This window comes from Carassius carassius, chromosome 6 (genome assembly GCF_963082965.1).
Source record: "Carassius carassius chromosome 6, fCarCar2.1, whole genome shotgun sequence".
Classification (NCBI taxonomy): Eukaryota; Metazoa; Chordata; class Actinopteri; order Cypriniformes; family Cyprinidae; genus Carassius; species Carassius carassius.
The window spans coordinates 1,873,139-1,888,864 of NC_081760.1; the positions used below are offsets into that span (position 1 = coordinate 1,873,139).

The window sequence follows — 15,726 nt, forward strand, 5'->3', positions numbered from 1 at the left end:
CTGATTGTCCAGTAGTAAGTGGGTGTGTCACTTGACATATAAATACCTCGAGTGAGTTCATCTTGACGTAAACTGGTCAAGGAATCTCATCGCCCATCTGTCCTCCTTACTCTTATAGGTAAGATCAATTAACTTTCTGGTGTAAATCAAAGTAGTTTTTAACTTAAATGAAGAGTCTAGCTATATCTATAAGACTACAAACTATAACTCTATTGCATCTTTTGAAAGGTAAAAATTGATCATGTTTAATCTCATAATTAATTTGTCTCAGATCGTTGCGTCACTGAAGGAAATGTCTCTCCGTGGGACTGTTGTGCTCCTGCTGCTCCTGTGTCTTTCTCAGCTCATCTTCGCTGCTGACAGCATTAGAGAAGCGAGGAGGAAAGGAAAGAGGCTGGAGAGCCGAGCTGATAAGAACATTTCCGTACACAAAGGAAAGTTTACTACCAAGGACAAGGCGCAGTGCTCGTGGGTGGCGCGCGGAGAGCACAACTACACAATGACTGTTACATGTAAGCCTGGAAACGAGGATGGATTTAGCTGTAAATACACTGCCAAGCCCGCGACGTGCACCGAGTATGGGTCTAATCCCAAAGGTTATTGGAAACAGATAGCCAGATCTGTTAAAAAGCAGAAGAAACTTTGCGCGGATGCGCGCGCACTGATTCGCGCGGGCATGTGTAAGCGTGCGCCGCTGGCCGCGCATTTCAAACTTACGGAAATGTCACAAGAGAAACCCCCCACAGAGAAAACACCGACGAGCACGAAGCTCCAGTGCACGGAGCGGACTGACCACAGCGAGGTCGCCAAAGAGATGTGCGGAGATTCCTGGGCGAGTCTCTGCGCGTTTGTCTTTACTATAGTCCAGAGTGGAGACTGCTGAGCATGTGTGTGCATACGTTTGTCGGTACTTTCGTGATTGCATACTACTGATTCTGTTTAAGGTGTAAAGCATCACGTATTTTATTGAACACACACACACACAAAATGCACTGGAAGGTGGATCAAGATGAACCCACCACTTGTAGTTTTTGCCTTGACCATAGTGGCACAAACTTTAATCTTAACACGTTTAGTAAATTCGTAAACAGTTTTTTAATGTTGGTATTTCATTGGAGAATAGTGAGATGTCTATTTATGTTATGTTGGATATAATTTTTTATTTATATTTATTAAAAGGGCATTTGAGAGACTTAGGCAAAGTAAATATGTTGTTTTTATTTTGAAGTGAGAAGTTTCGGTAGACCCTTTTATTTCTCATAATAATAATAAATTGGATGATGCTCCATCCTCAACTTCGTAATCATCTGGTTTTCATATCCATTTTAAACTTTTTCAGCAAATGTAATTATTTTCTTCAGTCTACTATAAATGTACATGACACCCATTGTATTGCATTGTATGTATTTATGACATGCAAAATAAATATTTTTAAGTATCTGTGTTGAAAAGTATCACCCTGGTCTTGTGAAATGGTCAAAAGATATTTCATAACAATATAAGCTTGATTAAAAAGCTTATACAATATAAGCTTGAGGCATGATGCTTAACAAATATAGCACTTATTTATTTATTTATTTATTTTTGGGGGGGGGGGGGGTTAACCATAAAAACCTTGCTTTTCCTGGAAAGCTTTTGAGGAAGTTGTCAGAACCTAATACTCAAAAACCCTTCTCACACACTCACTCACTTTCATTGTCTGTGGAGCAATGGAAAAGATAAGGTAACCACAGATTCCAAACAGGTCTCTCTCTCTCTCTCTCTCTCTGTGTGTGTGTGTGTGTGTGTACTGGTATTCCCTCTGTTATGGGGACCAAATATTTCCACAAGGACAGTAATACCAGTAAATTTTTGACCTTGTGGGGACATTTTTCTTTTATTATTATAGTGGTCCTCATGATGAAAACAGCTTATAAATCATACAGAATACATACGAAGTGTTTTGAAAATCAAAAAAACCTGTAGTTTTGTGTGAGAGGTAGGTTTAGGGTAAGGGGAGAGAACATACAGTTTGTACAGTATAAAACCAATATGCCTTAGGAATGAACCCATAAAACATATAAATACAACATTTGTGTGTGTGTGTGTGTGTGGTGCACCTCACATGTTACACTTCACAGTGTGTGCTGACATCCAGTCTGCACACAGTCTTTGGAAAAATGCATATATGTGTTTAAAGGCTTGGCTATTGATTTAGTGTGGACAGTTTCAGTTTTCTATAAAATTTTTAAATCATTTTTAAAGAAAGAGGATTTTTTTTTTTTTAATAAAGGTACCTTTTTAAAATCTTTTTTTTTTTAAATCATGTTTGAAAACACACCAATGCACTGCAGCGTAATGTGTAATAAGTCTCTGATTGGGTGACAATATTTTATTAGAGTTTTCAATGGTTATATGACAGCTCATATAAAGTGTTATAATTTGTAATTATATATGCATGACTGTATAAAAGAATGACTGTGTGAAGTTCAGACTGTAATTACCAGATGGCTTTGATCTCCTCTGTAAGTTACACAAAAGATTACATATTAACCATAGATAGGAAGTCAAATTAAGAATACACAGTGACAAAGTGTTACTTGGCCTTCAAAACAAATGTATTAGACTTAAACCCTTGCCTTCATGACCCCAAAGGATGATTTGTCACATGTGTTGATATGATGTCATATAAATGGAATGTATTAGTTACCTCACAAATCATGAACAGTATTTTGAACAGAACACTATAGAATACATAACAAAAATAACAGTGTGCTAGACATATATCGACACCCTGAACATGTGAATGGCATAGGTTTATTTCTCACTTTTATTTTTCATTATCATTATATTTCAATATTTCATTCTGTAAATGCAAGAACCTTTGCAAAACACACACACTCACTCACTCACATTCCCACACTGGCATATGAAACACTTAACATTATTTGACTAAACCCATAATGAAACTCATTCTTCTCACCTAAAGGTCAAATAATGACTCACATAACCATCCATGACATTTCTTTCATTTTAGTTTCCCATGGGCACTGAGACAAGACACACACAAAAGCTGAACATGTCCATCCTTTGATAAATCCTCAAATGGGTGGTCTAACATGTGTGAACCTGTGCAAGACAGCAACACGGTGCATATGTGCACATGATGAGTCGAAAGCATAAACAGTGCAGGTTTACAGCATTGAACTGAAAGAGGATCAGTGGAAAGCACATACATGCATCTTATTCACATTTACTTCCTACTGACTTGAAATTTAAATAATTCTTAAAGAAACAGTTCACCCCAAAATCAGTAAATGTTGACTGAATATTCACTTTAGAGTGCCTAGAATTTAATTTCTTATCAAGTTAATAAAACTATACTTTTTATATTACGATTTCACAACCCTACCCCAAACAGACACCTTTTAACACATTTCAATATTTATGATGTATAAAAGTGTATAATCCTTCAATATGATGAAGACAAATAGATTTGACCTGCTGTCTATGATAGAGTAAAATAACGACTTTGTATTTCGGACATCAAACTAACAAGGGTCTAATATGAGTACTACCATTTGTTAGAATGACTTTAAGTCATAAGATTTAAATAAATCTTATGACCATTTGCCCACACACACACAATAACACCTGGGGACTTTTTCTGACTGGCAGATTTTGGATCATATCATTTCCACAGCCAATAAGAAATACTTAATTATACATCTGATATCAGTTACTGCCGTCTTTCTATCGTTCCCACACACACCCAAAACATTAGATTGTGAACATTATACTTTACAGTTTGCATGATCACATCACACCACATTCCACTCCAACGTCTAGTTAACGGTCAAAGTTTACAATCATGTCATCATGCCGTCAAGACAGGTTTTTGGACCTTGCCATTTTGGCAATATATATATATATATATATATATATATATATATATATATATTTTATATATCTTGTCTGTATGAATATGTGAAATGGTATTACAATTTACAATAACTGTATTATATTTAAATATATGTTTAAACCTTAACTTTACTGTATTTTCAGCATCATTACTCCAGTCTCCAGTGTCACATGATCTTCAGAAATCATTCCAATATGCTGATTTGCTGCTCAAGAAACATTTCTTAAATATTATCAACGTTGAAAATGATTGTAGCACATAATCATTTCTTCCAGGATACTTTGATATTCTTTGACCAAACAGAAAGTTTCAATAGAAAGTTAAAAACAACTGCAGTTTGTTTGTTTGTTTATTGTTTATTTGTAACAACGTAAACGCCTTTACTATCACTTTTGATCTAATGGCCACAAACCCAAGTGTGAGTCATACATAAATAAATCTGTAAATAAATTGATACTGTATTAACATGTAAGTGAACCAAACTTAAACTGAGACTAACAGAGATGAGTCTTAAAACTGCACCTGAGCTCTTTTAACATCAGGATAATTCTACAATCTCTTCAAGCCAAAAAAGAACAGTCGGAGAGGAACACAGTGCACCTCTCATGTATCAGAATACAGGTCAGACATCAGTGTGTGTGTGTGTGTGTGTGTGTGTGTGTGTGTGTATAAAGGGAAGTTTCAAGTCTATTCAAGTTGCAGCTCAAACAGACCCAGGCATTCACTGGAAGAGAACAGACTCGTAGCAAACACATATTTGCGAATACATGTGTGTTCTCATCTCTTCCATTCAAAAATCATGTTTTTACATGACTACTGTTGCACCTGGGCTTCTGGAAGAGCTGAGAGATCAAAGTCGTACAATTTCGGTAAAAGGAGGGGTTTACCTTCACACAAACAAACAGACGCATGAGGCAACCACAAGGTTACACAAATACTGAATATATAAAGCTCCAAATGTCTAACTACATGGATATATTGTATTATGACCTCAAAACTGCCATCACACAGCCTTAATTTATCATGACAGTAATGCTTCCTCTCTTTCATTCACTCACACACCAATGCAGACACATGGGAGATGTGTATTGTTTGGTGGGCTGGGTTTCACATTCATTGTTCCTTTGTGTGGAACGAGGTGGCCTGACAGCCCCACCCATGAATTCAGACATTACTATTGGACGATATCCCTCACCTATTGGTACAACATCTCCTCTCTATTGGCTGTGACATACACAAGGGTCTAGAATCAAAACTAGTCTTCATGAAACTTACTCAGCAGACAAACATCTGACAAAGCACACGTACACAACCAGAACTAAAGCATTTCTTGTATAGACAGATGTGATTAAAGCATGTCTACACTTGCAGGACATTCTTCAATATGTCTATAGTGATACTAGAAGAATTACAAGCAGACTGTCAGTTTAAAGTCTATGGATTCATGATCCTTACTTCATTATAAAACCAGATTATTAGAGCATATTGCACTTTCTGACTATTGAACTATATGTATGACTATAAAACAATCATAAAATCAATCTATAAACAAACTACATGTAATGTAGTCGCAAACTGGTATGCATTAATCATCTAATTCTGTATTTATTTCACACAGTAGCTATTTGATGTCTGTTCTAGAGTCATTTCTTTGACTAAAGCGCCTCCCTGTGGACAATACTGTCACGTTTTAACTTTCTAGATTCAGCTTTCACTTTATAACACTACAATTTGAAATGATAAAGTTATATTATATATATCAAATTTAAAATGAATGCTTAACTGAAAATAGCTTTGTGATGATATTGATATTCAAGGTTAAAACAGATATTTCATGGTAAAAAAGATTACAGCTGATATAAATTCAGTTCAGCTAAAACTTCATTTCAAATTTTAGTGTGCTTTGTTAAAGTGAAAGTTGAATCTATATTATTTTACTTATTGTTCTAAATACTCACATTTACTTTCAAGTTCACTTGAAGTTAGCTCTACCAGCAATATACAATAAGCCACACATCAGAAAACACATCAAATTTATCAGATGGTCATAACATGCAGCTATTCTGACTACTGTCAGATCATTATCATTATGTGGTCAGTCATACAAGAGATTGTCTGTTTGCTTTTATTTCATGAGTTTATTGCGAATATCATGGCAATGAAATATTAGAACATTTTAGTAGTAGCACCTTTTTCTTCAGCTTTTAATGAGCATTAATACCCTTAAAAAGGGCAAACATTTTGCTTATCTTTATTTGCTGTGGGTAAACAAAAACATTGAAACAAGCTTGCTAATAATGCCAGTTATGAGACTGGTTGTGATATTATATTGCTGTACTGAAATGTCAAGGAAGTTAGTAACCATACAAACCATAAAAAAAAAAGTGGAAAACTGATTAATGCATTTAAAATATTGCTTTACTGAGTGCAAATGAGTCTTTGGTTTTATTTATAATAGAGCGGAGTTAACAGATATTTTCATAACAAAAATATCTTTAAAAAGTAATTATTAGGACTTTTTTTCTGTAATAGATCAAGTCAAACAGAGAATGGTTATTGTGTTGTTCTCCGTCCTTAATATTTTTATAGTTTCTACTAAAATATTTTTTCTCTCTAAATCCATTACACATTTCATGAAATATGAATAACACAATTTATTTATTGCTTACTTGAATTAAAAAATTCTATGTGCCATGCATAGCATCTTCACAACCGGACAAGAGATCCTTCTATCGATTTGGAATGTAATGTATTTGTAATTGGTCCTGAATTGGGTTCAGAAGGGGACACAGATCTCCCTGGGATCTGACCCACACAGAGAGTTTATGCATCATCACCACCACACAGCAGCAGCAGGGCTTTACGGTAGTCACCTGAGGTATCACCCTGATTTAAGAGAACGGTGAGAGAAGATTGAGTTCCGCTGATATGGACAAACAAGAAAATCTATAAGGTGTTAATTGCTAAATATGGAGCACAAGTATACCTGAATCGTTTTGTGCAGAGAGGTTGAAAACTGCTTGCGGAATTCAGCTCGTATATCCATCATGTCCACCTCACTGCGGGAAACCATGATCCTGATCAGTGTCTGGTCATCAGTGCCTGAGCCCTGCTCGAGCAAAGCAGAAATAAAGCAACAGGGAAGTACTTTGTAGGGTTATTACAGTAAACGGAAAATGTAATTATAAAAACATTGATATTTGAAATAAAATAAATATTAAGTGAAAAAAAATGTTCAATATTCGAATTTATATTTTTATTCACTTAATGTACTAAAATAACTCAAATTAAAACCTTTATAGGAGATAAAAACTAAACTAAAAACAACAAAATTACTAAAACTTTAACTAAGATTAAAATAAATAAAAACTTCACCTTCATGGCATTGTAAAGGCTCTCGGCAAAATAACCCGGCACACTTCGGGCACACTTCACTGAGGAGGAAGAGAAAAGAGTGTTTTAAGAGACAAAAACCTTCATATGGGTGCATCTTCAATTATAGACACTACTCCCTGTCCTAATATGATAAAAAAAAAAAGGATTTTTAAAAAATTTTATACTTGTTCTTTAACTTCCCATCTATAATAAAATTATAAAAATAGCTAAAAAGGGAAACATTTTTATTTTGCACTTTCTTATAAGAACTTGATTGAAGAATTAACCATATCTGATCGATAGAGAGAGAGAGATGTGTGTGTGTGTGTGTGTGTATCTTACCCACGGCCAGCAGTATTTCTTGGAGGGTTCCTGATGTCTCTCTTTGGATGCTCTCCTCTATTTCATACCCTGAGAGCTTTCTATACTCATCAAACACTGCAGAAAAACCGTTAACAGAAAACAATTGAATATATAGAAACAAAAATACCAGTTTCTTTACCTAAATGCATGTGTCAAACTAACCTCTCCTAAGGTGAGCATTACTACGGTTTCCCAGTATAGTGATGAACTGGCCTTCATCGGTTCCATACTTTTGTTCTCCTGCTGCAAGCAGAGCCTACACCACGAACAGTTTTGAAACGAACTGTTATTACACACCACCAGCACTAGATGGCAGCATTTCAACGTTCTATATCAAGAACTTTCTTTTTGACATCCAAACTTTTTTTCAGAGAAAGAAAATGACCAGTTTTAGTCAAAAAAATATATTTGCAAACATTCAGTTGCATTGGATTTGATGTGCACTTACATACACAAACTTACCTTGGCATCGCTTTGGATGAGGTCCTCTTGTACACTCTGCTGTCTGCTGGCCTACAGAAAAATCATTATATCAAATATATATAGTAATGCAACTAAAATGACAAAACAACCACACTTAAGTTTAAGGTCGTTTTTGCAGTGGACTGAAATTTCCAGTGCTGTTAACATGCACAGATACATTATTGTTCATTTAAATCGTTGTATTGTTAATGGACTACGTACTTGTAGCAAAACAACCAGCATCCTCCTGAAATGACCTCCAGTGTCACCAGTCACATCTTCCTCCAGATCATCATTATGCTCTATAATATACATACAGATGTCATTAACATAAAAGAGATCATCATTCAACATATTGCTTTACAGGCACATATCAAAACTAATAACTAAGACTTAAAAGACTTCTAATGCACAAACACAGTTACCTCGCTTGTATGAACTTTTGATCTCGTTGACTTGATTAGGTAACCTTGATGCCAAGATCTCAATCAGCACTTTCTCATCTGTGCCTGCACCCTAAGACAACAAATGCAAAAGTGCAGATATAAAGCAATCGGTCTAAAAAAAATAAATAATGAAATTTCTTTTTCACTACAATCATGAATATTTTTTCTTTTAATGACTGACAGCCCTAAAGTTATAAGTGTGTACCTTAATAGCATCCCGCAGACATGTGACATCATACATGATGGGAGGAGTCATCAGAGCTACTATCAGACTCTCAAACTTCCCACCCAGCTCTGACTTCAGATTATCCACCAAATCCTAAACAGATGAAAAGAAAAACACAGAATGCATCTTTTAAATATATATTTTCTCAAGTGATTGTTTAATGTATCATGCACAAATTCTAATAAAACAGTGTTTAGTATACATGGCCTGAGTACATAAATTATGCTGATGAGATTACATTTCCATGCAGGGTTTTGAATGCAGCCTTGATCTCTTGGCGCTGTGCATTACTGCGTGCTGTCAGCAGCTGGAGAATAGCATCCTCATCAGTGCCTGAGTAAAAATAAAAACAAGTAATGTTGATAATGAGTAATCGTATATCCATCTCTTATACCCAGATGCAATATTCTCAAGTTATTCATTCATGAGAATGAAGCAAACTAATTAAACAAGCAAAATGTATAAACACTAATGGATCCACACACAGCCTTGATCATGCAAATAATAATAAACTAGTCACACTAAATGTGTAAGATCTCTGCAATAGATTCTAATTAGCAGTTACACATTTAATACAATTGTCAAACTCACCGAGTCCTTTCATGGCCTTGTAGAGAACTTCAGCATCATTGTTAGCATTGAATCCACCATGGGCCTTCACTGTGCCTCTGCCAGCCTAAAACAATTAGAAACAAAAAAAAAAATCAAGTGTTTCATGATCCTTTTTAAGAGTATGTATATATTTAACTTCAGGAACTACAGTAATACATCTCTGAGTCACAACCACACCCACGTTTCCTCTGACTCTCCAAAAAGATGTGCATTTAAACTTTTACATGCAGTAGTTTTCCACATGGAAACTTTGAGAGACTACCACAGATCTTCTGTGGTTTGTGTGTGTGGGAGACAGAGCGGTGATACCAGAATACTGGACACAATTCATACTATACCACATCTACAAATTAACATTGTTTTCCTTTTTAAAAAAGTATTGTACAGATTTACTTATTATCTGCATCCTGTTCGTGACCTAAAACTGTGACCTATCTAATCAAAGTCAGGAAGTTGTGTAAGATTCCAGAAATAATAACCAACGGATGTAAACCAAGATTTTGCAAGAACACAGTCAAAGATCATGCTGATCATGTGATCTTTTGGGGGGAAAAAAATAAAAATTTCATACAGTTCTTAAATCCTTCAGACATTTTCATTAACTTGAACATGGAAAACACTGTCTGTTTGTGGATCAAAGGAGTCAAGGTAAAAGATACCAGCAGAAACACAGGCACGCTGGTTTGTTCTCATCTCAGTTAAGTCCTCTGGGTGACAATCACACTACTGACAACAGCCCTCAACAAGGCCTCATTAAAACAAACACACACTAAAGCCCTTTTCTGAACCTCGCTGTATGCACACAAGCACAGACCATACTGCAAATCAATCTCGAATTGCTTTGCTTCTATGTAGCTGTTGTACACCTATTTAACACTACAAGACATAGCTTGCTTTCAAAATCACATACTTTCCTTAGTATATATTAAGTGAAAAGAACAGTATGTCTGAATTAGTAGGTAAAAAGCACCCGGATGTGCTACTGGCGAGATTCTGAAATGTGCATACAGAACGATGTCAAAAAGGCCATAGACAGTATTTCAGGACTTGGAACTGTTTATTATATATATATATATTTATCATACATTTCTGTGGTAAGGGGTAGTATGCTATAATGCGTACAATGTAATGTGCTAATACTATGATAAAATGTCAGAAGCTAATCCCCCAGAAATTGTCCAATAAGCAAAATGTTTATTGTGTATAAACTTGCAGACAGCTGCTGATTTAGACCTGCCAAACAACTTTTACTTACTACTCACAGCTTTTTTTATTAGATAAACTAAATGATATTTTGTTTTCTGGGAGAGGAAATGTATTGTTTGTTAATGTCTCAGCTTCAGGAATGTGTTGAATAACTCAGGCCTGAATACTTTCTGTGGTTATCTAAGAATCAGGAGCCATCCATTTAACATCCAGCCCTAAACAGAACAGAATCCTACTTGTGTACGATGGCAACATCATGCCTTACAGATTTAATCTGTGCAAACAAGACATTTAAGGAAAAAAATGGCAGATTCCTGAGACATAGTATAAAACCTATCACACAACTTTTTCTATATCTTTTTATAAAATTTCACACCTGTGTCCACTCTTTTATGAAGTCACATTGATTTATATAGCACTTTATACAATGCAGATTGTTTTAAAGAAGCTCATCAGTAATAAACAGGAAAGTAACAATCAATGTTTCAAAATTTGTTAATTATAATACAGATTCAATTTCAGCTGTAAAGCAGCTCCACAAAAGACAATAGTGTCATTATTCAGCTCACCAACAATATCTCACAGGCTAGTTTTCCCCCCTTACATTTTAGGTAATTGTGCTGTTCATTTTCCATTTTATTTAGATTATTGTACTTCATTTAGTTCAAATTTTACACAAAATAAACAAAATATGATTGTCAACACCATCAGATTCCAAATCCAATTTATACATAACAAACATTTCTCTTTCTTCAGTTCTTTAGCCTTTTTGTCCTAGTAGCCTACTCAAAACCCTTGTCAGTAGGAGTCAAGTTACTCAGCCTTTGTCCAAACAATAGAGCGAGCAAACATCCGACATATCCAAATTTAAGGAAATTAATGCAATATTAATTTGCCTGCAGCAGACAAGCTGCCATTGTTCTCCAATCTGCACGTTTCTGGTCAATCTAATTTATTTATCAATGCACATTGCAGCTTAGGTATTAATGAATGAAAAGTGATTTCATTTTCTCACTAAACGTAGTCGTATCATAGCACCAAAACATTACATTGCTGACTTTGTTCTGTATTAAATATTATTACTATGCGCCACGTTAGCGGAATTAATTCACCAGTTTACTTTAACTCAATGTAAATGAGGGAGACAGACAGGAACGCCCTTCGGGTGGCTCAGCTCACGAGAGTGACTCATCGATGCTCTCATTTACAACTGTTTTGTTTCTTTCTAAATATTTGCAGGATACTGAGAAAGAGTTTGTAGTAAGGATTTCTGTAGTAAGAGTTTGACAGCAATGCAACAATTAAACATGGCTCCTAGCACATTCAATGTTTTTTCTTTCTTCCCTAAGCAACTATTATGGGCGTCGGCACATGAAATGTCGCAAATCTATAGAGAACATTAAGTATCTTCAAAAACAAAGGCGTGTTCAAAATTAAAACACGCTACAAATGATGTTAGACTTCCATTGCGGCAGTAAACTATAACTTACCATCTTTGAGATTCACGTAATACTTCACAGAGTCCGAAGCTAAAAAAAAAAAAGAGAGAGAAGAGACAGAAAATAACTGTGCAGTGATAAACAGCAATGTGAATATAATGCATAATGTTATTATAATAAAACAATATAAAGCTAATTTATCAAATACTGAGAAGAGAAAAAGTTTGAAATGTTTTCATACAGAAGAGTCGTACCTGTGAACTCTATAGAAACATGAGTAGATGAAGGATTAGTGTAGAAGTGCAGTTTCCATTCACTTACCGAAGAAGAGTTTTAGTTTAGGAGCAGATTGACGTCAGGGCAGACCGAAGCAGCAGGAATGAGGAATGAAGGAGGAATGAACTCGACTGCGATGGGTTGAGCCCATAGAATAAATAAAACCCCTGAGCCACACCCTGGCAAATCAGCCAGACGCTGTGGCTTCTGGGTAGTGGTGTTTTTCTGCTTTCTTCTTACATTTCAACATATCTGTGCATACGAAAGCAATGAATCACATCCGAGGACCAGGCATTGCAGAAGATTACAGTACTGAGAACCATGTAAGCATTTATTATTCAAACTTATAAACATCAACTTTCTCCATCCAGGAGGCTGGTTTGTGCTTCTGGTGGGTCCCCCACCCTGTTGGTCAACAAAGTATTGTCCCAGCAGGTGCTCTAATGGTTAATAAGACAAACAGAGGAAAGCTATCTGCCAGACAACATATTAAGTCTATTCAAACACACAAATGTGGGTGTCACATTACACAAATCTAATGGTTTATTTGGAAAGTAACCCATTGTTTATCAACTTCCACGTGGATGTGTGCAAGAATTGCTGATCAAATTTCAAGCCCATACACAATTGCAACTGCAATGTGCTTTAAAAAGACAGATGCCCATATAGCAGATGAATACATAAAAAGCCATACTCCTATGTATACCATCACAACATTTTAGATGGAATTGTTTTTAATGTTAGTATGTGCACATGTAGTGTTAATTCACCTGTAATCTTAGTGTTTGATAAAATTGTTGCTTTTATAATAATAATAATTATTATTATATTAAATCAGCAATTTTCAATAATGCTGTTGTCCCTTTTACATGCAGTTATAATTAATGGGGGCGTGAGTTTTCAAGCTTGAAAAAGGACACAAAAGCATCATAAAAGTACAAGAAAATTTGTCTATATGATCCATGCATGAATTCTTGTGAAGTCAATAAAGAATTATGTGATGCAACCATTAAATGGATTTTTCATCTAAAAATGGAAACTTGCTGCAAATTTTCTTACCCTCAGACCATCCATAGATGAGTTTTGTTTCTTTAACAGATGTGGAGAAATGAAGCATCACATCACCAGCTCATCAATGGATCCTCTGCAGTGAATGGGTGCCGTCAGAATGAGAGTCCAAACAGCTGATAGAAACATCACAATAATCCACACCACTCCAGTCCATCAATTAACTGAATCAAAAAGCATGTTTAAAATAAACAAATTAATCAATAAGACGTTTTTAACTTCAAACTGCTGCTTCTGGCTTAAACATGAGTTCTCTGTATCCATAATATTACTTTCTTCAGAGAAAGTCTGAATCAGAAGAGAAATATGCAAAGATCAAGCACTGTAAAAGCACAAGTTAAAACAATTTAAAGCAGTTCTAAACTGTGTCAGTTTATTTCGACAACAGGTGAAGGACCTTATTACCAGAGGAATGTCATTATGGATTATGGCCAGAAGTGATGGTTTAAAGTGAATTACTTCTTACTATTATACAGCTTTCCTCGTCAAAAAAAGATAATTAATGGACTGTAGCATGGATTATATTGATGTTTTAGCAGATGTTTGGACTCTCATTCTGATGGCACCCAGTCACTGCAGAGGATCCATTGATGAGCAAATGAATACATGTAATACATTTTCTCCTAAAGTGTAATGGCCCAATACATTTTAAAAATAAAATGTAAAATTTTTTCTGTGCCCCCAGAATCATTCTAACCTTTCACCCCAACTGTTGAGATTTTCAGTGAATATTGCGATTTAATAAATTACATTTACATTTATTCATTTAGCAGACGCTTTTATCCAAAAGTGACTTACAAATGAGGACAGTGGAAGCAATTAAAAACAACAAAAAGTCCAATGATATATAAGTGCTATAACAAGTCTCAGTTAGCTTAACACACGTAGCAAGGGCTTTTAAATAATATATATAAAAAAATAAAACAGATAGAATAGAAAAAGAATAGAGCAAGCTAGTGTTAGAGGTCTTATATATATATATACACACACACAAAATTGCATAATAAATGAAAAAATAAAATACAAAAAAGATTAGAATTAGAATAGTGAGTGCTAAAGTTAGAGGGTCAAATAAAGGTAGAAGAGACGGGTTTTAAGCCAATTCTTGAAGATGGCTAAGGACTCTTGGATTGAGTTGGGGAGGTCATTCTACCAGGAGGGAACATTTAAAAGTCTTGTGGGATGGCACAATCAAGCAACGTTCACTTGCAGAACGCAAGCTTCTAGAGGGCACATAAGTCTGAATTTAGGTAAATGGGTGCAGAGCCAGTGGTAGTTTTGTAGGCAAACATCAATGCCTTGAATTTTATTCGAGCAGCTATTGGTAGCCAGTGCAAATTGATAAACAGAGGTGTGACATTTGAGAGATGGCGCCGCACATGGCTGCTTCAGTGCTTGGCTCTCCAGTGTTTGTACTGTTTTTGTTCGTTTTTCCTGTTTTTTGTTTAACAAACACGATCAGTTTCACCAGGGATGAACTGCTGAACATTCGGCAGAACACACCACATGATATTTTTCCGGATTTCTATTATACAGACGTTTTACTGAACATTGTTATCGGAGGAGCAGCGGCGCTGATCAAGCGCTTCAAGACGCGCAGACGGGGAAAGCGAGCGGGAGCGCTCGTCAGACTCAGGAAGCGCGGATTTCGAACGCCGTTGCCTAGCATCCATCTCGCAAATCTCCGCTCTCTACCCAACAAAACGGACGAACTCCTTCTGCTCTCTCGGACAAATAAGGATTTCTCTCACTCTGCTGCTCTGTGTTTCACGGAAACCTGGCTGAATGACGCCATACCGGACAGCGCACTCCATCTGCCGGGCTTTCAGCTGTTTAGAGCGGACCGCGACGCAGAATCAACGGGGAAATCGCGCGGCGGCGGGACATGCTTTTACATCAATGAACGGTGGTGTACAGATGTAACTGTATTAAAGAAGATGTGCTGTCCTGATCTAGAAACGCAGTTTATCAACTGCAAGCCGTTCTATTCGCCGCGGGAGTTTCACTCGTTCATTCTGGTTAGTGTTTACATCCCTCCTCAAGCGCAAGTAAGTCTGGCTTTACAGAAACTCGCTGATCAGATCACAGACACAGAACAACAACACCCGGACTCTGTTTTAATCATTCTTGGGGACTTTAATAAAGCCAATCTCTCCCATGAACTGCCAAAATACAGACAGCATGTTACCTGTCCCACCAGAGACAGTAATATACTGGATCACTGTTACACCACAATAAAGGATGCATATCACTCTGTTCCACGAGCAGCTTTGGGACGTTCTGATCACTGTCTGGTTCATCTTATACCGACCTACAAGCAGAAACTTAAATCTGCTAAACCTGTAGTAAAGA

The 15,726-nt window shown here is 36.1% G+C and overlaps 2 protein-coding genes across 2 annotated transcripts; one reads left to right on the forward strand and one right to left on the reverse strand.

The window, feature by feature from the left end:
- On the forward strand, positions 1-1,443 carry LOC132141799 (fibroblast growth factor-binding protein 1-like). Its single transcript, XM_059551463.1, has 2 exons — positions 1-118; positions 272-1,443. Exon 2 carries the CDS (start codon positions 293-295, stop codon positions 881-883), a length of 591 nt encoding a protein of 196 aa, XP_059407446.1. The 5' UTR covers positions 1-118; positions 272-292; the 3' UTR covers positions 884-1,443.
- Positions 1,444-6,016: 4,573 nt separating this feature from the next.
- LOC132142188 (annexin A5-like) lies at positions 6,017-12,473 on the reverse strand. The gene is made up of 13 exons (XM_059551850.1): positions 12,352-12,473; positions 12,082-12,120; positions 9,365-9,449; positions 9,012-9,106; positions 8,753-8,866; positions 8,527-8,617; positions 8,324-8,403; positions 8,102-8,152; positions 7,802-7,895; positions 7,619-7,714; positions 7,277-7,335; positions 6,888-7,010; positions 6,017-6,787 (listed from the first exon to the last, which is right to left on the reverse strand). The coding sequence occupies exons 2-13, from the start codon at positions 12,082-12,084 to the stop codon at positions 6,725-6,727; spliced, it is 954 nt and encodes a 317-aa protein (XP_059407833.1). The 5' UTR covers positions 12,085-12,120; positions 12,352-12,473; the 3' UTR covers positions 6,017-6,724.
- Positions 12,474-15,726: the final 3,253 nt, after the last annotated feature.

Coding starts and splice junctions, on each gene's coding strand:
- LOC132141799 (XM_059551463.1), top strand. CDS start 293: ATGTCTCTCCGTGGGACTGTTGTGCTCCTGCTGCTCCTGTGTCTTTCT.
- LOC132142188 (XM_059551850.1), bottom strand. Junction 8,404..8,526: donor CAAAAGTTCATACAAGCGAG/GTAACTGTGTTT, acceptor TGTATATTATAG/AGCATAATGATGATCTGGAG. Junction 7,011..7,276: donor GCCTTTACAATGCCATGAAG/GTGAAGTTTTTA, acceptor TTGCTCGAGCAG/GGCTCAGGCACTGATGACCA.